Here is a 27534-nt window from a genome sequence, read left to right as displayed (position 1 = left end):
TGTATACACCTTTATATACATGAATTAGTGTTTTGGATGCCCCAAATGTCCCCTCATCCCTTTTCAGTCACCACCTTCCAAAAGAGATCCCTGACAGCCCTCATCCCACTCTCCTCTGAGTCCCCAAGCCCTACATAGCAGTGTGGGCTGTCACTTCCTCAAAATTACAATTGTAGGACACTGACCTGATTGTCAATCTTCAGCTCTGCCAGGGTTTCATTATCTCTTAAAGCATCAATCAGTGCTAGAATCCCAGCTCCTGTGATAAAGTTGGACTCCATATTTAGGCTCTTCAAAGTTTTATTCACTTTCAGCATATCTGCAAAAGCCTAGAAATTGAAGAAAATATGTGAAGATTAAAACTTGATAGCCTTCTATTACATACTGTACCCGCCACATACAAATACTTAACTAAGCAAAAGGTAATGTCAGGTGGTCAGAAGAAAAGAGGTAAAGGAGTGCCTGGGGTAGGGCTGGGACTGCCATTTCATACAGGGTAGGCCTCACCTAGAAGGAGACATCTGAGCACAGACTCAAAGTGATGAAGTGAAACAATGTATGTTATCTTAGGAAGAAATTCTAGTCAGATGAATAGTATATAATTTTGGGAACCTGCAGGGCATGTTTAAGGAAAAGCAAGATGGCTGTACAGAATGAAAGAAAGGGCAAGTAAAGGAGATGAGGTCTTCTCACGGGTGGCCTGATCAGTCCCCTGAAAATGTTTGATTTTTACTCTTAGAGAGATGTGAAGCTGCCAGAGGGTTCTCAATATAGGAATGAAATGATTTAAGTTTTTTTTTTTTTTGGCCGGGGCTAGGTTTGAACCCACCACTTCTGGCATATGGGACCAGCGCCTTACGCCTTGAGCCACAGGTGCCGCCCTTAACTTAAGTTTTAAAAGAATAACACTTGGTGCTACATATAAACTTCGGGGTGGGTAAGATAAGAGGGGATAGCTCAATTAGGAGGTTACTGCAACAATCTGGATGAGAGAAGATAGTGGCTTAGCTCAGGGTGATAGTTGTGAAAATGGTGAGGAAGTAGCTAGATTCTAGAAATATATATGTATTTTTCCCTAACCACTAAACAAGGGATAGAAATACTTTGAAGATACAGCTGAAAGTATATTTGAGGTTGTAAGAAAGGGAAGTCAAAGATAATTCTTTCCTCCCGCCACCCCCCTCAATGAGCAAATGAAAACCTGAAGTTGCATTTAGTGAGATAGAAACTAAAGAGGATGACCTCAATGAATCCCCAATAAAAAAAAAAAGTTTCAAATTGTATATAAAACCAGCACATTGTACCCCATGATTGCATTAATGTACACAGCTATGATTTAATAAAAATAAAATAAAATCATAAAAAGAAAGAAAGTAAAGAGGGTGAAAGAAGCAGGCCTGGGATGGAAGTCAGGAGTCTGGATGGGGACACAGATGTAAACTGTCTACTAGATATCCAAGTAAACCTATTGAGTAGGCAGTTAGATGTTAAGTATAAAGTTCAAGAAAGAGGTATAAATTGGAGATAATAGCACTGGGAGTCATTAGCACATGTAGATAACAGGTAACAACGAACAGAATGAGACCACCCAGGAGTTTGGATAGACAGAAAAAAGAAGGACTAAGCCCTGGGCCATTCCAGTGTTTAGAGGTTGGAGAGATGGGGAGACACCAGTGTGGGGCCTTGAGAAGGACCGCCCAGAAGGAGAACCGAAAAGAGTGATAGCCCTAAAACCAAGTGAAGGAAAAGGTTCATATCATGACCAAGTGGGATCTCAAGAATGCATGGTTGGTTTAACATACAAGTCACTCAGTGTAATAGACCATATCAATCAAATAAAGGACAAAACCCACATGAACATCTCAAAAAACACTTTACAAAAATCCAACACTATAGATCTATAAATGGAATCCTCTGCAGATGTTTAAACAATGTAGATCTTTATGTGTTGATATAAAAAGAAAAAAAAATCAAGTTGTAAAATAGCATATATTACATTATGTGTTAAAAAATTCATAGGAAGGAAATACAGCAATAAACATAAAAGGGCAATAAATGTTATATTGCCAGGGGTGAGGTCTTGGTGTGTGCCACACCTTTTGGGGGCAAGACACGATTGCAAGAAGGACTTTGCCTAACAAATGCAATCAGTGTAATCTGGTTGACTGTATCCTCAATGAATCCCCAACAATAAAAAAAAAATAATAGGGCGGCGCCTGTGGCTCAGTCGGTAAGGCGCCGGCCCCATATACCGAGGGTGGTGGGTTCAAACCCGGCCCCGGCCTAACTGCAACCAAAAAATAGCCGGGCGTTGTGGCGGGCGCCTGTAGTCCCAGCTACTTGGGAGGCTGAGGCAAGAGAATCACTTAAGCCCAGGAGTTGGAGGTTGCTGTGAGATGTGTGAGGCCACAGCACTCTACCGAGGGCCATAAAGTGAGACCCTGTCTCTACAAAAAAAATAAATAAATAAATAATAATAATAAGGGTGGCGCCTGTGGCTCAGTGAGTAGGGTGCCGGCCCCATATACCGAGGGTGGCGGGTTCAAACCCAGCCCTGGCTGAACTGCAACCAAAAAATAGCCAGGCGTTGTGGTGGGCGCCTGTAATCCCAGCTGCTCGGGAGGCTGAGGGAGGAGAATCGCGGAAGCCCAAGAGCTAGAGGTTGCTGTGAGTCCTGTGACATCATGGCACTCTACTGAAGGCAGTAAAGTGAGACTCTGCCTCTACAAAAAAAAATAATAATAAAATAATAATAATAATAAAAAAAAATGTTATATTGCCTAATAGTGAGACAAAACACCAATGGAAAAGGGAGTAAATCTTGTCCATAAAATCCCAGTTTAACCACCACTACATACCCTGGCATGTAGGCATAATTTCAATATTATTAACAGTAGCTTACTTACAGCAGCAACAGGGTCATTGCTCCGGGTGGCTGCAAGACTGAAGTATTTCACATGTGTGTTAGTTTCCAAAGCCTTTGCAAAATCTTTTAGGGTTGGAATTGGGATATTCTTAAAAGACAATAACATGAAACATCATTACATTTTAGTTTTCAGGACAAAGTGTATATCATCACTTCTCTAGTATTTAGGTTAAACAAAGTCTCACTATTCTACTTTTAATTATTATTATATGCAGCCATCCCCTAATAATTAAAAGTGGATATACTTTCCTACAAGGACAGAGATGTAGAAATCTATCTGTAATGAGTACGATGTCTGAGGTAGATGACTACTGTTCTTAGTCCCTCAGTTTAAGCTATAAGGTATTAACAGAGATTAACCCTACACTACTCGAAGGAGGAAAAATATAGTTACTGAGAATACTTATTTCTGCCTTTAGTACCCAAAACCGCAATTCCTTATAGCCTGGTTATTTTCAGATCATTGCTGTTTATTTAGAGACAGAGATACATGGGGACCAAATGTTTTAAAAAAAAAGATCAATGATTAGTGATCAACTAAAAATAATACTTTTATCCAAGGCTTTTTCCCCTTCAATCACAGAAAGGAACAGCCTCTCAAGCAGCACAAAGGTCTTCTTCCCTAGGTTCAGGTAATTTTCAGATGCTTTCCTCCTCTCACTCCTCATTTCAGAAAAGTTAAGATATAAAATAAGAAATTTTTAATGAAACTATTGTATAATGGCCAATACCCAGGAGATAATTCAAGTTTACTTTTTGATAATTACCTACTCTCTTCTTTTCCCTACCCCAAGAAAAAGCTGTATTGTTTAAAACCCAATTAAGAGGGCGGTGCCTGTGACTCAAGGAGTAGGGCGCCGCTCCCATATGCCGGAGGTGGCGGGTTCAAACCTAGCCCCGGCCAAAAACCAAAAAAAAAAATAAAAAAATAAAAACCAATAAGATCCCAGAAAGCCTATTTCTAGGTATTTACTCAAGAAAATCAAAAATGGCCAGGAGCGTGGCTCACGCCTGTAATCCTAACACTCTGAGAAATTGTGGTGGGTGGATTGCCTAAGCGTACAAGTTTGAGACCAGCCTGAGCCAGAGTGAGACCTCATCTCTAAAAATAGCCAGGTGGGCGCCTGTAGTCCCAGCTACTTGAGAGGTTGAAGCAAGAGAATTGCTTAAGCCCAAGAGTTTGAGGGTGCTGTGAGCTGCAATGCCATGACACTCTACTGAGAGTGACAAAGTGAGACTGTCTCAAAAAAAAAAAAAAGGAAAAAGAAAATAGAAAACATGTTCACACAAAAACCTGTATGTGAACGTGTATAGTGACTTCGTTCATAATCAACCCAAAATGGAAGGAAGCCATGTATCTCTTAACTGATAAATTGATAAACAAACTACAGCCCATCCATACAATGGGATAATACTCAGCAATGAAAAAGAACAAACTAATGAAACACACAATAACACGCTTAATCTCAAATGCATTCGGCTAAGTAGAAGAAAACAGACTCAAAAGGCTACATACTTATGATTTCATTTCTATGACATTCTGGAGAAGGCAAAATGAACAAGAAAGAAAACTGAGCAGTGGTTTTCAGGGACCAGAACTGGGTGGAAGAAAATGACTACAAAGGTGGGCGGTGCCTGTGGCTCAGTCTGTAAGGCTCCGGCCCCATATACCGAGGGTGGCAGGTTCAAACCCGGCCCCGGCTGAACTGCAACCAAAAACTAGCCGGGCGTTGTGGCGGGCGCCTGTAGTCCCAGCTACTCGGGAGGCTGAGGCAAGAGAATCACTTAAGCCCAGGAGTTGGAGGTTGCTGGGAGCTGTGTGATGCCATGGCACTCTACCCAGGGCCATAAAGTGAGACTCTCTCTCTACAACAACAACAACAACAACAAAAAAGAAAATGACTACAAAGGTGTGTGAGAAAATCTGGACAATGATAGGTATGTCGACTGTTGTGATGGTTATACGACTGCATGTACTTGTCAAAACTCACAGAACTGTACACAAAATATATTTAAATTTTATCTCAAGAATCCTGATTTTCAAGAAGCAAAACCCCAAAAGCTAAATCTTCTTAGAAAGGGAAAGTATTTTGAAAACCAGAGAGATTTATGGCACCTGTAGGGTTTACATTTTTATACGATAAAATCTTTAAAAAGCAATTCAGAAATTACTGTAATACTTTAAGATCTAAAATATGAAGGAATCTATGTTAGCATACTGTTAAGAGCAAACCTTTGCCTGTAAGTAGAAAGAATTAGACGGCTATATCAAAACTGCCCAGCTCTCATCCTAGGTCCAACTGCCTTAAAGCCATACAAACCAACTTTGTGCGCTAAGTACACTTACCTTTATATTATTTAAATTAACTTCAACAAGATGAGCATCATCTTCTTTAATTCTCTTTAAACTCTCTTCAACGTTGGTTGGATTTGGTGGCTCATCAAATACTGGAAGAATCTTTTCACCTTTTACCACATCTGTAGTAGCGGACGAAAAGAGCAAGAGTCTGACTGGTTGACACTATTACAGTGCATGTGTATACTGACGTGGTAACACATTTCTCTCTCTTAATCTTACCGACACACATAAACATATTTATACAACAGAACAGTTTTAAAAGTTTTTCGCACAGCTCCTAAAGATCCTTTATGTGTTAACACCTATTTCAAGCATCCAAGTCAAATTTTACTGAATATAAACACCAAAATACATTCAACATTTGTTTGACGTGGATCAGCCTTCAAAAATGAATATCTTTACTGCCTCCTAATGTATTACAATATATCTTTACCACTCAAATAATCTGACAGTGCAAACTGATGATCCCATTTATTTTTAGCAATATTCAAGATAAAGTTTTAGCATGATAAAATCTAGCATTTCTTATCACTTTCTCTGAGATTTGACAGATAATTGGTATAAGAATCAGACTTAAAGAAATATAGCCTCATTGGGAAGAGTAAGGTAAGAGGAGGGCATATTCCCTTTCTCCTCCCACAGGGGGCACTATGCAATGGGCAAAAGGAAAGAACTTCATACTAACAAGTAGCAAATACATATGAAGAAGGGTAGGGGTAGGAGTGGAGAGGGAGAGACAAGTGAAGGTGCGTAGAAGATCTCCTGAGACAGAAACTCCAACTTTCACTGCCCTCCTTCACTCTTACCTTCATTTTCACTTTATACATCCACATACAAGACACAGAATACAAGGTCATACAACTAAGTTCTTGAACTCATTCAAGAAAAAGTGGTATATATGCATGAGTTCATGGCCTTAATTGCCAGACTTCATAGGACAACAGCTCTGATGGCCAACCCAGAAAAAGAGCTCCAAAATTGCTTTGAAGGAAGATTAGGCACTGATGTTGCTGCACGGCTTCCCAAGGGCAGTACTTCAAAGGTAAACATGATATTCAGTAGTGAGGTGTGCAGCACATTTTTTAGGATGAGTTCATGAAACTTGAGTTCTAAATTTTATAAAACCAAAAAATTTCTTTCCTTACTCCACAGAATAAGTGTATTTAAATTTATTTTTTAATGTTTATTTTTAATTATTATGGGCATATAATATTTGTATATCTTTTTTGATTGTTTCTTTATTATTTTTTTTACAATAAGGGTGTAGTCTTTATACTCCACACACACAAAATAAAACAAGTGCTTATTACGAAAGAGTCCCTGCCCCCACCCCCTGCAGAACATCCTGAACATAGCAATTCAATAGAACAGAAAAATCAAGACAAATTTGATTTCAAAATTTTAATAAAAAGCAAAAAGTATGTACTGCAACAGCTGTTCAACTTCCAACTCTAAATAGGCACCATTAAACAAACACAAAACCCCAATATTATCAATTTCTCCAGCACACATTCCAGTATAAATGCTCTGAACTGTAATCAGCAAGTTAATAATGGGAATATAACCTTAGAACAGAAGCTATATTGTTTCCCTGTCCCCTTTTCTCTAATGATTGGAGGGTGCAGGTATTCAGGGATACAAGTCAGAGGAAGTATAATTAAAAAGAACAATTCCCAAACTGCTGCTGTCTGGACTACAAAGGCAGACAGCATTTTACAAATGTTCAGAAAATCCCAAGGCAAATAACACAGTTTGTTCATTATCACTCCTACTTGAAAGAATAAAAGAGATCAGTGTCTTATTATATAAAACGGTACTTTCAGAATGGTAGTATCTGTATATCTTTACAGAGTCCATGTGATGTTTTCATGCAGGTATATAATATGAATTAATCAAATCAGGGTAGTTGGGGTATCCATCACCTACATATTTAAATTTAAAGAGCTGAGCATGGTGGCACACAGCTGCTGTTCTAACTAACTGGGAGGATGCGGTGGTAGAGTCACCTGAGCCCAGGGTCCAGCCTGAGCACATGGCAAGACTCCACCTTTATATATATAAAAAAAAAGATGTAAAGAGCCTCGCCCCCTAATGAAATAATGGATCTAGTCAATATGATGCTGAAATCATTGGGCAAAATAGTTCATGATGAACTTAAAAATGATGGATCAGGCTTCTAACATTTGAACCCAGTAATCCATCTTAACACATCTCCCAGAGAAGAAAAACCAGACTTGATAAGCTTCCTACTATAATTCAGTGAACACTCATGAAGCATTCTTGCCAAAAAAGATTTGCACCAGAATCTGATCAAGCTATTAGAACTAACAGTTTACAGAAACATAGGTGACAGAAAAATATATAAAATCACACTATGAGGTCAAAATCAGCCAAATCCAGAATGTGGAAAATTCTATATGAAAAATAACCTAGTTTAATTTAGAAATAAAGGTCATGAAAAAAAGAGGTAAAAGAGGCTGAGGAGGAGAACTGTTGAGAAATTAAAGGAGACTGAAAAGACAAACCACCTTGTGTGCAGGGTGTAACTTTAATTTGAATCTTGATTTCAAACAACTATGAGATGATGTTTTCTGGGTATTGGATGATATAAAGGAATTATTGTTAATTTTAAGTTTGATGATGGTGTTGTGGTTATGCCCAAATGAGGTACACTGACTACATGTACACTGGTTAAATCCTTACCACTGACTTTGTGTGACATCAGGCTAGTTACTTTGTGTGACATTCTCAGCTCCTTCACATGCAAATTAAAGATAATAATACCTTTTTCACAGAACTCTTGTGAGTATTAAAAGAAAATAATCCACATTCAAGAGTTGTGCGCAAGAGCCAGGCATGGTGGCTCACGCCTGTAATCCTAGTACTCTGGGAGGCCGAGGTGGGTTAATTGCTTGAGCTCACAAGTTCAAGACCAGCCTGAGCAACACTGAGACCCCATCTGTAAAAACAGCCAGGCATTGTGGGAGGCACCTGTAGTCCCAGCTACTTGGGTGGCTGAGGCACTTGAGCCTGAGAGTTTGAGGTTGCTGTGAACTATGACACCCTGGCATTCTACCCAGGGTGACAAAGTGAAACTATCTCAAAAAAAAAAAGGTGTGCACAAAAGAACATGGTCCATACTAAGCATCAAAAAAAATTAGCTTATAGGCTGGGCATGGTGGCTCATGCCTGTAATCCTAGCACTTCTAGGAGGCTGAGGCAAGAAGATTGCCTGAGCTCAGGAGTTTGAGACCAGCCTGAGCCAAGAGCAAGACCCTATCTCTAAAAATAGCCAGGCACTGTGGTGGGCACCTGTAGTCCCAGCTACCTGGGAGGCTGAGGCAAAAGGATAGCTTGAGCCCAAGAGTTTGAGGTTGTTGTGAGCTACGATGCCATAGCACTCTACTTAGGGTGACAGAGTTAGAATCTGTCTCAAAGAAAACAAAAGAAAAAATTAGCCAATAGTATTATTATTGAAAAATTAAGTTGCAAAAAATATTTATAGCATGATCCCATTTTTGTACTATAAAAATATAGTATAAAATATAGAAGGGTATATATACTAAATTCTTAAAAGGGTGGTGGTATGGGGAGCAGAGGGCCTGGTGACTATGGATAGAGACACTTCTACGTCTTACCATATATACCTTTGTTTAAGTGTGCTGCAAAAAGCATGTATCACCTTTGTAATTTAAAAATACCTTATATGGTCAGGCAGATGGCTCATGCCTATAATCCTAGCACTCTGGAAGGCTACAAGTGGACTGCCCGAGCTCACAGGTTCGAGACCAGCTGAGATCGAGCAAGACCCCCATGTCTTAAAAAAAAAAAAAAAATAGCCAGGCATTGTAGTGGGCACCTGTAGTCCCAGCTACTTGGGAGGCTAAGACAAGAAAATCACTTGAGACCAAGAGTTTGGGGTTGCTGTGAGCTATGACACCATCGCACTTTACCGAGGACTACAAAGTGAGACTTTATCTCAAAAAAATAAAACACCTTATTAATGAATTTTTCATCTATTATATTTTTATTATTTATTTATTTTATTTTGGATTAATAAGGGTACATATGATTATAAATGAATTTTTAAAAAAGCTTTGCTTTAGGCTATTGAATATTTTGTATCAGACTGAAAGGGTTAGGGGCTGGATGGTTTTGTGGTTTCTCCTGAATCTGATTTTATAATGTAATTTGTCAGCATTTTGGGGGATTTCTTGAAAATCAGTAACATTGGTAATAAAATGCCAACAAAAAAAATCAATAAAAATATTTAATATTATGCTTTTAATGGCTTTCTGTCCATATCATAAACTGGACTTTGGGTTTTAAGTACATATATATAACATCCAGTATGTAAATGCAGACGTCAATACATGGAGAAAACAATATACATTTAATAAAGGACTGAAATTCACAATTCACTTTAAGTACTCACTTGAAAAATGTTCCTGGTCGACACCATTACTGCTACTTCCCACTATATTACACAACTGTGTATTCGTTATCAAATTGTGCATCCCAAGAATAGCTAAAAATATAGGAAAACAAAGATCATCTTTCCAACTCTTTTAAACATAAAGGATTAATTTTAAAATCAAAAGTTTCTATCAATAATTTTAACATCCTCTGGACATTTTTGTATTGAATTATAGATTTTGTAGCCGGGGGGAAAAATGGGAGACAAAGTGATTAAAAGTCAATTAAAAGTCACCTATAATCTCATTCTCATCAAGACCTTTGTTATTTTCTCCCACATTCCTGAATTTAGATGTCCTCATATTTCCAAATTCAGACACATACATAGCTGGAGCCAGCCTATCCCGAAACATAAATCTGTGCTTAGCTCCATCTGGTGGCTAAAGGAGAAAATTGAAACAATCTATTTTTGCTGTCCACCCATCTCACAAGGTTTCTAGGAAGATGGTAAAATGCAGGTTTTTCGATTTAACCTTAGTATTTTTACATTTGTTAGTCTCATTAATTTATATTCATAATCTAGCTAAGAGTAGGATACTAAAAGTATTGTTACATTCTTGTATTTAAGAAAAATGTAGCTTCCCTCAAGAATATCAGCCTGGGCAGCAGCGAGACCCCATCTCTATAAAACAAAAATTAGCTGGGCATGGAAGCATGGGCCTGTAGCCCTGAACTCTAGCCCAGACAACAGAGCAAGATGTTGTCTCAAGACTTAAGATATAGCACAACTTAACATATTCCTTTCCAAGGTCCTTCCCCCAAAACCATCAGTGTAACTTTCAAATATGCTAGTTCCTAGGATTGTTGTGGTACTAAGATCTCCCCATGTACCACATTTTCCATCTAAGAAAATGAGTTATGTATGAGCGGGTGTGATATGGGAAGATACTGGTCTAGATAAGATCAGCGATGATGAAAATGACAGACGCATGGAAAGTGCCAATACACATTTCGGAAGTTTGGAAAGTGGTGAATATAGCCTAGGACTGATTCTTCCATTTGCTTTCTAGTTACTCATCTCTGGGTTTTCTGATAAATTATGGGGCAGTAGTTAATCCTAAAGACTGTTCCAGTGCTTAGGTGGGAAACTGAACAAAAGCAGATAAAAGATACTTATTTAAAAAGACTTTCAAATATGGCAGCCTGGGAAAAGAGTCAAATAACAAATTCCATTAATATAGAAATTTTACCATTTAAAGTATTTATACAAATGGAATCCTCTATGTCTGATTTATTGCATAAAATACAAAGCCAAATGGGTGGTTACAAATTCCATCGCAGTTTACTAGGCAAGGCATTTGTATAATGTATATAGGTGTGTGCTGGTGTTCCCCTCCCACACCATGCTCATTCACCAGTTAATTTGTTTTATGAGATACCTGCAAGGTCACACAATTCTGTATCAGAAGCACTTGTCAAAGCTTCTTCTAATTCTGGATCAAGAGACACTTTTTCTTCTGTAAAAGTCTGTACAGGTTTCTGTTTGGGGATAAATATTTTTCCTGTAAAATAAAACACTTTGTTAAAAGTATGTTCAATTGAAACTGAAGTAAAAGTGAAGATTAACATCTATAGTCATTTTGTTTCCTCTTTTACATGGATTTATAAATTTCCAGGGCAATACTTCAGCTATACAAGTGTGAAAGAAAAGATCAACTGAGAAATTTTTCATCTGTAGAAATAAAAAGAGGCTCTTTTTGGAGTAATAATGAGTTACTTTACAAATAATCAAGCAATAAAAGAACAAAAATGTATACAACTTTAGCGAGATTAAAAACAACATGATCCAAGACGTAGTCTTTATTAAGTGAAAATCATGTTTATGACCATACGTTCAATGCAAGGTTGAGAATATAAAGGGAATAGAAAATGATGATATAACTGCTGTACCAACTGACCAAACAAGATGCACTCACACAAAGTGAAAACCGGGTTACCCAGGCTGCTTCTGTTTTCTCTCCCAAGACAAGTGAAAATTATAACCCAAATTATTTGACAATGCCTATGTAGGAATTTAAAGAACTGCCACTTTTTTTTTTCTATCAAGAAACTATCAGGAGTAGCTTGGCGCCTGTAGTTCAGCGGCTAGGGCACCAGCCACATACAATGGAGCTGGCGGGTTTGAACCCAGCCTGGGCCTGCCAAACAATAATAACAACTACAACCAAAAAATAGATGGTTGTTGTGGCGAGCACCTGTAGTCCCAGCTACTTGGGAGGCCGAGGCAAGAGAATCGCTTAAGCCCAAGAGTTTGAGGTTCCTGTGAGCTGTGACAACATAGCACTCTATTGAGGGCGACATAGTGAGACTCTGTCTAAAAAAAGTAAAAGAAACTATCAGGGAAATTCGCAAGACTATGTGACCTTATGAATCTATGAAGTACTCTATCAAAAGAAACGTTTGTGGGCTTATAATTTCAGTGACTGTTGTGTCTTGATCAAGGTAATTATCAGTCATAAGGAATGATGACTTCCCAATACAGACTGCTCTCACAAATTTGACCAAGGCTGGTTAGGTATTTTCTGCTAAACCAATCTAAAGGATCTTAATTTCGGACATACTTTTATTTCTAACATTTCCATTTGGTTCTTTAAAAAAAAAAAAAAAAAACAATTTCCATGTTTCTGCTAAAATCTCCCACATCTGACACATGCTGTCTAACCGTTTCCAGCAAAGTTATCTTAAAGTCCCTGACTAGTAATGCCAAAATCTGGGTCATCATTTTTTCTTTCTTTTAAAGAGATATGGTCTTGCTATGTTGCCCAGGCAGGCCTTGAACTGGGCTTAAGCCATCTTCCTGGCTTAGCCTCCGAAGTAGCTGAGAAGACTGGTATGCCTTGCCATGTGTGGCAGTGGGTTTCCTTTTTTTTTTTTTTTTTTGGTAAACTTTATTCAAATTAATGAAGGTACAATATTTAGGTTACATTGTTCTCACTTCCAGGGTGAAGTTCCATTTGTAGAGAGCCCCTCACCCAGGGGGCGTGTTATACACCCTCTCAATGTGCACAGTAGGTGAGGTCCCGCCCCATGCCCTCCCTCCTTCTGCCAAACATCCTCGTCTTCCCCTGGCTCTAGGTTTTCTATCGACCGTTTATGTTCTTGACTATTTTTGCTTCCATGTGTTTTAAGATCTTTGACTGTATGCTGAGCATTTTATGTAAAATTATAGCAGAGACTAAAGGAAATGATATTTATTCCTAGAAAGGAGCATGATTTTGGGTCAGAGGTGAATCAATCTGTGTTCTACTGTTGAGCTAAATCTGGGCCTTGCTGCAACTTTAGTTTTTGACTAAATTCCTCATTGGCTTAAAACACTTTGAGAAGAGAATCAGGAATTTCCCTTCAGCAAGGCCTGGGATTAGAACCCTGGTGAGATTCTAGAAACTTGCCACGCTGCCTTCTTTTCTGAACCATGGACTGTGATACTTCTTTCTGAAGTATAGCTCTACCGCCCTTCCCTTCATCTCCCCCAGATGAGAATTCACGCCTTGGGGATTTTCTCTCAGCTCCGCTTCACTGCCTCTGTTCCTGGAGTACTATCTCTAGCACCAAATGAAGAACCCAGAAAAGAGCCAGGGGTACCATATTATATACCAGTCTGCCTCTAGGGCTGCACTATTCAAAAATGGAAGCCATTAGTCATGTGTGACTATTAAATTAATTAAAATGAAAAATTCAGTTACTTGGTCACACTAGCCACATTTCAAGCATTCAACAGATACATCTACAGTAGCTAGTCGCTGCCATACTGGTAACATCTAGTGGACAGCGCTGGTAGGGCTTCTCTGGATTCTAACCTACTGTGCCAGCTCACACACAGCCATTAAAAGTTTGTTAAAAGTTAGGCTGATTGCAGCTGCTCAGGAGGCTGAGGCAGGAGAATCACATAAGCCCAAGAGCTGGAGGTTGCTGTGAGCCATGTGATGCCACGGCACTCTATCGAAGGCAGTAAAGTGAGACTCTGTCTCTACAAAAAAACAAAACAAAACAAAAAAAAACAAAAAAAGTTAGGCTGATTTCTCCTTACTCCCCTCTGTGGTTGTTTCCTCCTCCCTACGTTTCAGTCAAGGATGAGAGAAGTGGATCATCTCTTTATTGAAGGGCTTGTCACTTTCTGGAATCATTTAGGTTTGTGTTCTCAAGCTCTCTAATAGGCTTAACAAGAAACTATGTAGCTTACAGTGCTTGTTTTGGTTATTATAATGGCAAGAATAACAGTCTCTTACAACTTCCTAGGTCTGAATAAAGTCTTTCTAGTCAGGTATTTTCTTTCTTTCTTTTTTTTTTTTTTTTGACTATTAGAAAAGTTTATTTAACAAAAAGTTGAATATGAAAATGTACAAGACTTGATTTTGACATCATAGTAAAACAGGCTCATTGGAGACGGGACATGGATTTCTCCACAGAACAGCTATTATTCATACTCGTTCCAAAGCTTCTAACATGATGATACTATTTCCTCGTATTACCACCATTCCAATATTGTTTCGCTGCCCACTAGTTGCCATCTCCACACATTCATCTATCACAAGATTCATAAAGGGATCAAACCCCCGCAATATTCCTTGGACATGTCTGCCACCATTTAATTTTAATGATAACTTCTTGTCCATAAATTTTTTCAGTTCGGGAGGGTGAGCTTTGCTCATGGTAGTAACTCCACCAGATCAAGGATGAGCCTAGTCAGGTATTTTTATTTAAAAAGTGGCACTCAGTCAATCCACAAGGTATTTGCAATAGTAAGGACTTCTTTTTTGAGACAGAGTCTTAAGACCCTCACTAGAGTGTCGTGGCGTCCCAGCTCACAGCAACCTCCAGCTCTTGGGCTTAAGCGATTCTCTTGCCTCAGCCTCCCAAGTAGCTGGGACTGCAGGCACCCACCCTAATGCCTGGCTAAGTAAGGATGTTTTTAACTGCATATAGCAGAATATCTCATTAAAACTGGTTTAAACTGGTGCTTCTCAAACTTTAATGTGCATAGTAATCGCCTGGGGATCTATTAAATTATAGATCCTGATGCAGTTAAGTTAGAAGTGGGGTCTGAGATTCTGCACATCCAACCTCCCCACCAGGTGACACTGATTCACAGACCACTCTTGAAGCAACAACGGTTCAAATAACATGAATTGTTACTGTCTTATTTAATATGCCCACAGGCAGGTGGCTCTAAGGTTGGCTCAGCAGCTCAGTGTGGCTATCAAGGATCTGAGAGTCAAGGCTCTTTGTTTCTCTGGCCATTCTTGGCATGGAGACCTTTAGTCTCAAGATGACCTCTTTAACACAAAGTATCATGTCCCCATGTAATAAGGTCAGGATAGAAGGAAGAGTACTTTCTCAATTGCCAACTTTTTTTTTTTTTTGAGACAGAATCTCACTTTGTTGTCCTCAATAGAGAGCTGTGGCATCATAAATCACAACAACCTCAAACTCTTGGGCTCAAGCAATCCTCTTGCCTGAGCCTCCCAAGTAGCTGGGACTACATGCACCCATCACAACACCTGGCTTTTTTTTTTTTTGCAGTTTTTGGCCAGGGCCAGGTTTGAACCCGCCGCCTCTGGTATATGGGCCTGGTGCCCTACTCCTTTGAGCCACAGGTGCTGCCCCACCTGGCTTTTTTTTTTTTAGAGATGGGGTCTCACTCTCACTCAGGCTGGTCTCCAACTCCTGAGCTCAAGCAATCCATCTGCCACAGCCTCCTAGAGTGCTAGGATTACAGGCCTGAGCCACCACGCCTGGCCTTCAATTGACAACTTTTATAAGAAAACCTGCCCTTCAGATTTTTTCTGGTCTTATTGACCAGCACTGGGCTACATGCCCATGTCCTAAGCTGGAAGGGCAGCTAGGAAATCAAGCATCTCTGAGTGGTTGCTGACTAAGCAACTATATTAGGTCTGACAATTAAGTTAGCAAACTTGCCACCATGTGGCTATGTTGGCAGCCCTGTACAAATAGTTCAGTAAGGTTTCATACCTTGGTATATCAGTATCTCACAGTTGTGTTAGCACTGATGTGTGGAAGGGTCTTGCTGAGTTGAGTTCATCATTGCCGTGTGCTTTTGTGTGTTGTTGCAAGAATGTTGGAGCTTGAATTAGAGCAACAAACATTCATGTATTTCTTGTTAAACTTGGCAAGAGTGGAAGTGAAATCAAGGACATGTTAATCCAAGTTTATGGGGATAATGCCATGAAGAAAATGGCAGTGTACAAATGGAAAAGAAATTCATCATTGATGAAGAGGTCAGGGAGGCCAGTAACAAGCAGAGCTGACAAAAACACTGCAAAAATTATTGAATTGTGTGTCAAAATCATCAGCTGACCGTGAGAAGCATAGCAGACCAAGTAAACACTGATAAACAGTTAGGAAAATCCTAACTGAAAATCTTGGCATAAGAAAGGTTTGACTCTTTGCACCATGACAATGCACCAGCTTATATACGACATTATGAGTGAATTTGTAGCCAGGAAAACAAATAACTCATCTCTACCTACCTGATTTGGCCCTAATTGACTGTTTTCTTTTTTTTTTTTTTTTTTTTTAATTTGGCCAGGGCTGGGTTTGAACCCGCCACCTCCGGCATGTGGGACCGGCGCCCTACCCGCTGAGCCACAGGCGCCGCCCTTGACTGTTTTCTTTATCCAAAGATAAAGGAAATCTTGAAGGGAAGACATTTTGGTGACATTCAGGACATCAGGGTAATACAAAGATAACTCTGCTGGTCATTCTAGAAAGAGTTCCAAAATTGCTTTGAAGGGTGGACCAAGAGCTGACGTGGGCACATAGCTTCCTAAAGGGAGTACTTCAAAGGTGACCACAGTGATATTCAGCAATGACGTATGCAGCACTTTTTCTGCTATGAATTTGTGAACTTGTCAACGTCATAGTGTTTGTCCCAAATTGAAACTAAATGAAGTATTTCCATGTTGTCGTAACTTCCTGAAAACTGCACTCTTGCTGTATTCTGCATGTGTGTGTGTCTGCCTTCTGGGAGCTTTTCAAGGATATGATCTATGTTCTGTTCATCCCTGTATCCTTGCCTTGAACAAGGTAGGCAATCCAATTTGCTGAATAAAAAATCTAGACCACCTCCGGCCCACTGGCTTTATTTTGTAAAGCATAATTTAAATACACGGATTCCAAGTTACACAGCAGAGACAACACAAGTTGTCAAACCCTTGAACCAGTACTTCAGGGCTTCTTCCAATAAACTGGTAGCTTACAAAATTTTTTTAGTAGTAGACTTTCTCCCCAAACAAATGTCTGCCTACATGGTGATATGCACAGCTGATCTTAGTACCACATTTTCGATTTCTGGTAATTATATAATCTTTTATTACTGTTCACAGATAAAGGCAAATCCAAATCATTATTAAGTACTGATAATTCCACAGTACTTTTCACAGTGGCTGATATTACCATTGAAGTGGCACATGTTCAGGGCACATGTCTCTCTTTTATTGTCATTTCAGGATAATTACATTCTCCTGAGCTCAATCTCACCTGCACTTTCAACTGTCGAGGGCAGTAGTTCTCAACATTAGGTGCACATTGGCTTTACTACAACAGCTTTAACAATTCTAATATCCAGGGCGGTGCCTGTGGCTCAGTGAGTAGGGCACTGGCCCCATATGCCGAGGGTGGTGGGTTCGGGCCCAGCCCCGGCCGAACTGCAACAACAAAAAAATGGCCGGGCATTGTGGCAGGCGTCTGGGAGGCTGAGGCAAGAGAATCGCATAAGCCCAGGAGCTGGAGGTTGCTGTGAGCCGTGTGACACCACGGCACTCTACCGAGGGCAGTAAGGTGAGACTCTGTCTCTACAAAAAAAAAAAAAAAACAAACAATTCTAATGTCCAAATCCCACCCCAGACATTCTGACTCTAATTGGTCTAGTGTGCTACATGGGGGAGCTGAATTTTTAAAAGCTCTGCAAGGATTCTGATGTGTACCAGCCAAGGTCAAGAACAACCAGATTTGGAAGGGTGCAGGTGAAATTTACTAAGTATAAAGTATAAGGGTTTGAACACAATAATTAAGAAAATGCCATGAAGGCTATGTTAACCAGTTTGGTGAAAATATTTCAGACTGTATATGGAACCAGCACATTGTGCCTCATGATTGCATTATTGTACACAGCTATGATTTAATAAAAAAATAATGATAATTAAAACAACTAGATTATGGCATTCACTGACTAAACAAAACTATGTACGCTACTTATCACAAAAAAATGGTGAGGTCATGTATATTTTAAATTTGATTTAGTTATTCCACAATGTGTACATATATCAAAACAACATGTTGTATACCACAAATATATGTAGTTTTTACTTATCAATTAAAAAACTACACAAGCTATCAAATAGCTGCCCATGTCTTATTCAAGAGACCAATGGAATCTAAAGCATTATAAAAATTCAAGATGTTTATTTTTTGTTATCCTCATCCACATTCCTTACGAGGCATTATTCATATCTAATTTCCTTCCATACATAAACTTTTGCTAATGCTTACAAACACAAAATGAATCTCAACAGAAAAAACAAGGCAAAACAAAATAAAACTTCCAAAGACTGACGAAAATTTTTCTGTCATATAGAATTTTGTACTATTTTATATGATATAGTTGGGTCCATCCGATACTTCTCTTAATGATAATTTGTCTGTATGTAGGAATTTTTGCTATAGAGGTATTTAAACTATACAATATTGTGTTTTTAACTATTCACAAACAGTAATTACGTCATAGTTTAATACTAATATATTCAAGAAATTATCTTTTAATGTATATATACAGGCCAGGGATAGTGGCTCATGCCTATAATCCTAGCACTCCCCTGGGAGGCTTGAGGCAGGAGGATCGCCTGAATTCAGGAGTTCAAGACCACCTTGAGAATGAGTGAGACCCCCATCTCTACTAAAAAGAGAAAAATTAGCCAGGTGTTGTGTCAGGCACATGTACTCCCAGCTACACAGGAGGAAGAGGCAGGAGGATCACTTAAACCCACGAGTATGAGGTTGTAGCACTTTACTCTGGGCAACAGAGCAAGACTCTGTCTCCAAAAAAAAAAGTATATACAAAATCTAGTTATAGAAAACTGAAAGTAAATAAATTTATTTTATATGAAAGGATATACTAGGAAGGACCTAAGCTTAGTGCTATAAATACAAAATCTAAGGGGCTCTCCAGAAGTTTATTTACAGATTTAAACAATCTCTTTCAAAATCGTTGGCTTCTTTTGCAGAAAGTGACATGCTGATCCTAAAATTCATATGGAAATCCAAAGACCTAGAACAGCCAAACAATCTTGAAAAAGAACAATGTTAGAGGAATCCCAATTTCCAAATTTAAGACAAAGCTATTATAATCAGGACAATGTTACAGTGCATAAAGAAAGATATTCAGGTCAATGGAATAGCACTGGAAATCCAGAAAGAAACTCTTATACTTATGTATGGTCAACTGACATTCTACAAAGATACCAAAACAATTCAATGTAGAAAGAACAGTGTTTTCAACAAACGGAACTAAGACAATTGGACAGTCATATACAAAAGAACAAAGGTGAACCTCATACCATACACAAGGGTAACTCAAAATCGATTACAGATCCTAATGTAAGAGCTAAACTATAAAACTCATAGAAAAAAATATAAGATTATATTATCATGACCTTGATTTAGGCAATGGTTTTTAAGAACTGACATCAAAAGGATGAAGGACAAAAGAAAGCATAGATAAATTGGATCATATCAAAATTAAAACTGTGAGGCAAATGGTACCATCAAGAAAGTAAAAAGATAACCTACTGAATGGGAGAAACATTATCAAATTATCTAATACAGAACTTGTAATGGAATATATGAGGAATGTTTACCAATCAATAATAAAAGGACACCTCAATTTAAAAATAAGCAAATATTTGAAAAGATATTTCTACAAAGAAAATATATAGCCAGGAGCTATACATGTACCAGGGCGGTACATGCTCGTAGTTCCAGCTACTTGGTAGGCTAAGGCAGGAGGATCACTTTAACCCAGGAGTTTGAGTCCAGCCTGGAAGCACAGCCAGACCCACTCTCTAAAAACAAACACACAAAAACAAAAAAAGGAAAAAGAAAAAGAACAGAAAAAAATGTAATAGTACATGAAAAAATCCTCAATATCATAGCAAGATAGCTGTAATCAAAAAACAGACAAGAATTGGCAAGGACATGGAAAAATTTCAAGTCCCGCACATTACTGGTGAAAATGTAAAATACTGCAGCCATGTTGGAAAACAGTTTGGCAGTTCCTCAAATTGTTTAAACATAGTTACCTTATGACCCAGCAAATTTCATTCTTAGGCATACATCCAAGAGAAAATGAAAACATATGTCTATACAACAACTTGTATAAAAATGTTCATAGAAGCATATTCATGATATGCTAAAAAATGAAAATAACCCGAGTATCCCTTAAATGATGAAGGGATAAACAAAATGTGGTATATATCCAAATGGAATGTCATCCAGCCACAGAAAGGAATGAAGTACTGAACATGCCACACGATGAAACCGAAAAACATTATGCCAAGTGAAAGAAGCTAGTAGTAAATACAAATCACAGGGAGTCCATGTATAGGAAATGTTCAGAGTCTCTTACTTGTGTCTAGAGTTAGGGATCATAGTGGGCAATGGAGATTGACTGCTTATGTGTACAGGGTTTTGGTTTGAGGTTATGAAAATGTTCTAAATATAAGACTGTAAGACGGTGGTGATGGTTGTATAAATCTGAATTTGCTAAAAACTATGGAATTATTTCTCTTAAATGGGTAAATTTTACGATATAGGAATTATACCGATATCTATCATCTTTATTAATAAAGATATTTACAAAAGCCATGAAGAAGCTAATATATCAGATAACAGGTTTTTCTGTTTTCTTGAGTAAATTTATATTTGGTCCCTTGAAATTTAAAGAGAAAAAAAATAATTTTCTGAGACAAAATGAGCCAGACACAGTCTATGTTTGTGCTTCGTAGTCAAAATCAGCTGTTTTCTGGAAAATACATAATTAGCAAACTCCTGGAACAGTTTCATATAACAGAAAATGAATTTCTAAACATTTGTATTAGTTTAAATTAATATCAACTCAATTTAAAAATCTTAATGACTATAAGACACTGATAAATTTCACAGAGCTCCTTTATGATGGTGAGTTTGGTTTGTGCTCCGTCTTGCAGGAAGAATGAAATGTTGGGCTGTTATTAGATACAGAAGTATTACATAGAGTGGTGTGTCTTTCTGCAGAGATTAAGAACACACATAGCAAATTTGATACTGCCTTTAGTCCAAACCATCTATTAACAAATGTTTTAGGAAACATACTTGACACACCTTAATTCCTTATTCTTTTTTTTTTTTTTGTAGAGACAGAGTCTCACTTTATGGCCCTCGGTAGAGTGCCGTGGCCTCACACAGCTCACAGCAACCTCCAACTCCTGGGCTTAAGCGATTCTCTTGCCTCAGCCTCCCGAGTGGCTGGGACTACAGGTGCCCGCCACAACGCCCGGCTATATTTTGGTTGCAGTTTGGCCGGGGCCGGGTTTGAACCACCCTCGGTATATGGGGCCGGCACCTTACCGACTGAGCCACAGGCGCCGCCCAATTCCTTATTCTTATTACCTCTAGGCTTTCTAGTATGACAGAAAGATAGGGAGAGAGACAGAGAGACACACAGAGAAAGAGAGAGAGTTTTGCAAAACAAACTAGCAACCCAGGAGCATGGAAAACCATGTAGTCCCAAATCATCCATATTGGTGTTCTTACTCATGGAATAAGGACTGGCCAGGCATAGATATTTCTGAAAAAGTTCTAGAAGTGATTCTAATTCTTACCCAGTCAGGTTGCTAACCACTAACCTGTATAATGACAGTCCAGAAAAGATGAGGATGGGTTATCTCAGATTGATCTAATTTTACTTTTCCTCTCCTTGTAATATGGTTAAAAAAAAAAAATAAGACCCTTTGACTTGTAACTTTTAATATTTGTAATTTCTGAAATAACAATGTTTGATAAAACAGCTACTCATTTTTTATCCTTCAGTAGACAGCATTCTATCTCAATGACTTTAATTTCCTTATTTAATAAACTTAAATCCCAGACTGGAATTTTTAATTTTGAAATTATGACTTTATATTGTAGCAAAATATAAAAATAAATGACTAGATCAGAAAAACTCTCTCAGACAAGTATAAAATGACACATCCCCCACCCTTAAGTTAAACAAACAAAACCAGGGCTAGGGCTCTTGTTTGCTAAGAATGTTAAAATAGTTCAGTAAGTTTCTGTACTACAAAATGACAGCCAAGGAAATAGAAGAAACCGAGATAAGAACTCACATAATGGTAATTTAAATGTATGGCATTTATCCAAAGCATGTTTGTGCCAAGAAAAAAAAGGGAATATCCTGTGCCAAGATCCTTGTTATTGTCACAAAATCAGTAAGAGATACTGTGAACTGTGTTAACAATTTTATTGCCAGGACCTTTCTTTATTAGTCCTCATCTCTTCTGCTCTGATACCAAGTTGCAGCTATAATAAATGTTAAGAATTACTTTAGTCATGGCTCCCTTCCTAGCTGAGTCTACAGAAAATACAACAATACAAGAAACAGATGGCTCTTAGTTATTTCACTCCTACAGAGTTGAAAGGCCATGGATAATTTTACTGTTTGTTTATAAGCTGCCTTATTCCAGAAAACCATGCCACTATAATCTCCAAGGGGCTTTGGGATTTATGCTTGACAAGCAGCATACAAACCTCAAACCATCCAAACTAAAGGACGAGGGAGAAGATCCTGGAAAAACATTTTTGTTTTGATCCAGTGACACACACCATATCTGCTCAATGCTGATAAACTGAGCAGCAATAAATACTTAGTAAACAAATGTTTAATGAGCTTGTGTATACTAGATAATGAACTAGGAAGATACAAGAAAAACAAAATAAGAGAACCAATTCACTTGTTGGAGAAATAGAATATCTACTGCATCCTTTTCTGGAAATTTCTATTTCTAGTCAAGATAGAGTAACAGGGACAGAATTTACCCACATGCCTGAAACACCCCGTGAACGGACAGAGTACTAAGATTATAGGCAGGAGCCACCACATCTGGCCAAGAACCAGTTTTCATCTTGACTTAGTGGAAACCAATTGCCCACTGGTGGTTATATAATTCTGCTGATTTAGGCAAGTTATAACCATGATCTTACTAAAGGATAAGGTCTGTCTTTCCTCCAAAATAATAAAAAATCATGTACCCAGCAAGGTAAGGGAAGCCTCTTTTAGAATAAAAATGAACAAGTTTTCTGGAAAACTAAGGTTAATTGTGAATAAGTAACTTGGAAAATATATGGAAGTGCTTATTTTAAGACAGTCTATTTAAATTTGCCTTTAGAAAATTAAGGTGTGGGGCGGTGCCTGTGGCTCAGTGGGTGGGGTGCCAGGGTGCTGGGTTTGAACCCGGCCCCAGCCAAACTGCAACAAAAAAACAGCCAGGCATTGTGGCGGGTACCTGTAGTCCCAGCTACTCAAGAGGCCGAGGCAAGAGAATCGCCTAAGCCCAGGAGTAGGAGGTTGCTGTGAGCTGTGACGCCACAGCCCTCTACTGAGGGCAATAAAGTGAGACTCTGTCTCTAAAAAAAAGAAAGAAAGAGAGGAAGAAAAAAGAAAATTAAGGTGTGGCATGTGGCATTCTTGGGAAAGAACTCAAGTGCATTCCATTCTCAGGATGGGGAAGGGAAAAACAACAAAAAAAAGCACACACGGCTCTAACCCAAGGCCAACAGGGAGAAAAGGAGTGCTCCGCAGGGAAGGGAGGAGCCCACATTGGGTGAGTCAGCAGCTTCAATGAAATTAGATGGCACACCTCTGTGTAGTATATAAGGTACAGCTCTGGTGCCTCTGTGAAATAAGGAACACAGTGAAAAAATAAATCTTTGTATAAGTAAAGGGAAAGCATAGTAGCAACGGGAAGGAGGAGTCCCTAGCAAAACAAAACAAAATGAGAGGCAGTAAAAAAAAATATTAAAGACTAGGGCAAACTATTTCTCCAAGTGACGAGTTCACTGCAGTGCTCTATGCCTTATCTGACTTTGGGACAGAATATCCACGTTATGTACAAATATGATGGGAAATAATAATCAATGTCTTGTGCATGTTCACCATTCTCAGGAATGAGAAAGAGCTGGATGAATACTGTCCTTCACTCTTGTATTGGTCTATTTTGCAAAATTTCAAGAGGAAGAGGTAAAAACACCTTAACATTTTATCTTTTAGTAAAAGAAACATACATTGAAATTATATTATTTTAATTTTCTTAAGTTTTACTTTCTCAACATTTTGAACATAGTAAGACTCATAAAGACATTTCCATAAGAGCTGATGAAAAAAAAAGACATTTCCATTAATCTTTGCCAAGATTATTTTATACCATGATACCATTCCTATAAGCTTATTAGATTTAGATGAATTTAACTATAGATTGTGGGTTCTCCTATAAATAGTGCATTTGAAAATGATCCTTAACACATCTTTTGTCAGATGTGCCCTATTAGTTGCCTGATGGCTTCATTTTGCAATTAACTATACTATTAAATATAGGACATTTTACTAGTATAGGACAAAATGTTCCCCCAAATTCACCTAAGACATAAGGCCTTGAGCTTCACTTAATTAGGATTAAATCCTTCTTCTCAGATTTTGACATATGTTTTCAAGTCTGCAAAAGTATAGTTATAGAGACAATCATTTCACAAATCATAAAATGAAATTACTAATTTATATCTATATAAAAACTCTCAAGTTACGACCTGATTTTGCACTATTTGCGAATGGAAAATTACTTGCTTTTTAATTCAACTATTTCCATTTATCTCTTACTCATCTAAAACCTAAAGTAAGAAATAAAATTTTAAAAAGATACAAAAGGAGAGAAAAATGATTCCATCATATTGAGAATATAGCACTTTTAAAAAAATCATCACCCATATTCCTCACTCTATCATATTTTCTTATTTTCCACAATTCTCTACTTTCCTATTTCCTCTAATCCTCAAAGATCTTTTCCTAGGTAACCAGAGATTATAAAACAAGAACCTATTAGGAATCTTCCTGGGTGAGCCTGGGATAAATACAGTACTCTTTTATATCTTTAATTTTCTCCCCTTCTTGTCTTCAAATTCCAGTTTTTTCATTTTTCTTTTTTTTAATGTTTTTCCTGTTCTCTTTTTACTCACTCCATTTTGCAGAGGAATTCAAAGTTTTCCCTTGCATCTCTTTTTCTCACATCTCTCTCTCTCTGTTTCTGTCTCCATTACTCTTCCTAATTATAACTCTAGAGTCCACCTGAAACATTCAGATGAGTAAAAGGTAATCAATCAATGTTTTTTATCCTCAAATCATGCTCTCCTATTTAAGTAGGATTAAGGGTATGGCTGTACAGAGAGAATATAACCAGCTGTCTTTCCTATGACAAATACAAAGGAACAGATGCTTCTGCCTGTCTTTGTGACTTTCTACACTTAAATATTCTGCATTGGTTTTCCACCCCTTTTCTGGCCCCAGACACCTGAGGGATGTGACATTCCCTTCTCTAACAATAGTTTGAGAGACTGATCTCCCCCAAGTAAGAAGGAATTCTGCCAGCAGGCTGCCTTGAACAGGTACTGTAACTCTTCTTTGTGTTTCTGGCCTGCTAGATTTTGGATTTATGAAGCCTCCACAATCATGTGAGATAATTCCTTAAAATAAATCTCTTTCTTCCCCTCCCAATATCATGTTGGTTTGGTTTCTCTGGAGAAGCTGGCAATTTCAAGTAGTGAAGGTAGCAATCCTCAACTGGAAAGGAAGGGAGATGGAATCTAAAGAAAGAGCAGAGGGACTAGGGGTGATGGACAATTTTGAAAAGGCCTGATGTAGACATTGTGGCTTATGTACTCAAAGTCATTCACTAGCCTTCCTCAACTATAGAGGTGGAATGCTAGAATGAACTTTCCTGTTTCCCTTGCAGCTTTGGGGTAGTCACAAAAGCTACCCTCACCAAATTTCTTGAGAAAGGCTTCTTTCCTGAGTCTCGATAGGAGAAAGCACTAAGCTCTAACCCATTCTTCCCTACCGGACTAGTACAAATTCAGATAAACCTGGATGAACTGATTTTCAGCTTTACTATGCTGCCACCATTCCCCAGTATTTTACACATGATATCCCAAATAACAGTGCCATGTATAATTTGGCTTTTTAGGCCAATCTGTATTCTTATTTGCTGTGAAAGCTGAGAAACTTATCCTATTTCATTTAAGTGCTATTATACACAGAACTTTTGAAAACTCACCTGCATTCCATTTTTATGAGAGAATCATAAAATCAAATATTGCAATGAGAGAGAGAGTTAAAATAGAAATATTTCCTGAAAGTAATGATTACAAAGCATTGGCAATTATAACCATGATTACTAAGGAAGGCTACAAGGTCTTTAAAAATATAAATTGTTTTATGGCATTCCACTTTTTTTTCTTCTTCTTCTTTTTTTTTTTTTTTTTTGCAGTTTTTGGCTGGGGCTAGATTTGAACCTGCCACCTCTGGCATATGGGGCCGGGGCCCTACTCCTTTGAGCCACAGGCGCCACCCATGGCATTCCATTTTAAAGACAGGCATTAGAATAGCACAGTGCTTTACCATGTTAGACAAAACCACTGTGCAATAAAATATTATTAACAAATCATTAAGAAGAAACTTACCAGCCGAGCTGATGAAAATTATAAATAAAATATCTAAACTATTAAGATTTTAAGTCAACAGTGTCATTATCTTTAAGGCTACCAGGGACTTACCTCTAAAAATATGATTTTCTCCATATCTACCTATAAAAATAAAAATCAAGTGCTATCACACAATAACTTCAAAGTTCTGGGTTTACCTTTTTTTTCTCCAGTGTAGGGCACATAGTCTTCCCTGTCCTTATGCTCCAATGCTTCCTTCTCCAGATAGGAAAGAAGGTGCTCTCTATCAAATGGCCCTGTGGCGGTCTTTGATGTCTGGTTCTTTTGCCGGAACCCTGCAGGCAGAAGGGCATTCTGCCAAAGAGAATGAATCAGCCATTATGACCACCAAGATACTAACACTATACGCTTCCATAGATTACCCACATATGAAAGAATTACAGACTAGAATGTGATTTTGGCATTAAATGTTTTATTGCAGGATTTTAGGGCAGCAATATAAATGTGCTCCAAAGAATTTTTTTTAATTAGGTAGAATTCAGTTACGTTATTACTAAAATAGGCACATAATTGGAACATTTCCTAATAAAACAACAGAAGAAAATAGAACATTTTCTTCAGAAAGTATTCTACAAGCAGGAAACACACTTTAGCTTTTAAGTGTTCTGAGATGGATTAAAAAGTAGTTTTCTAAATACTTAATAAATGCTCAGCACATATATACAGAGAATAATTTTATTGTAAAAGAATGTTAAATGACTATATAAATGACATGCCTTCATAATGACTCCTATTTCATTGTACAGACTTTCTCATGATAAAAACATGAATACCATACAGAGAGGATCAGATTCACACTTACACGTTTCAAACCCAATGTGAAGTGTTCCACTTGTGTGTGTTCATATGTATTTATGTGAGCCCTAGGATGTACCTGCAACAATCATTGCCATTGCCACGCATGTCCCGCATGTCCCAAGGCACCCCTCAGACCCTCAGAGTAAGAGCCAAGTTC

The 27534-nt window shown here is 38.1% G+C and overlaps 2 protein-coding genes across 3 annotated transcripts in view; both read right to left on the bottom strand.

The window, feature by feature from the left end:
• TMOD3 (tropomodulin 3) overlaps nucleotides 1–27534 on the bottom strand; it is an 80072-nt gene that overhangs the window by 9229 nt on the left and 43309 nt on the right. For both annotated transcript variants that reach the window (XM_053593126.1, XM_053593127.1), the window contains exons 3-8: nucleotides 26717–26873; nucleotides 11141–11263; nucleotides 9721–9813; nucleotides 5274–5404; nucleotides 2907–3014; nucleotides 186–329 (exon numbers count right to left, since the gene is read on the bottom strand). In XM_053593126.1, coding sequence (XP_053449101.1) covers nucleotides 186–329; nucleotides 2907–3014; nucleotides 5274–5404; nucleotides 9721–9813; nucleotides 11141–11263; nucleotides 26717–26873 — 756 coding nt within the window. The remainder of the gene's footprint in view (nucleotides 1–185; nucleotides 330–2906; nucleotides 3015–5273; nucleotides 5405–9720; nucleotides 9814–11140; nucleotides 11264–26716; nucleotides 26874–27534) is intronic.
• On the bottom strand, nucleotides 14061–14410 carry LOC128587213 (small nuclear ribonucleoprotein G-like). Its single transcript, XM_053593136.1, has one exon. It carries the CDS (start codon nucleotides 14408–14410, stop codon nucleotides 14180–14182), a length of 231 nt encoding a protein of 76 aa, XP_053449111.1. The 3' UTR covers nucleotides 14061–14179.

Source organism: Nycticebus coucang, chromosome 6, assembly GCF_027406575.1.
Source record: "Nycticebus coucang isolate mNycCou1 chromosome 6, mNycCou1.pri, whole genome shotgun sequence".
Lineage (NCBI taxonomy): Eukaryota > Metazoa > Chordata > Mammalia > Primates > Lorisidae > Nycticebus > Nycticebus coucang.
This window is presented reverse-complemented; position numbering and strand designations above follow the sequence as displayed.

Bases quoted from the DNA above. Each gene is read 5' to 3' on its own strand.
- LOC128587213 (XM_053593136.1), bottom strand. From the start codon at position 14,410: ATGAGCAAAGCTCACCCTCCCGAACTGAAAAAATTTATGGACAAGAAG.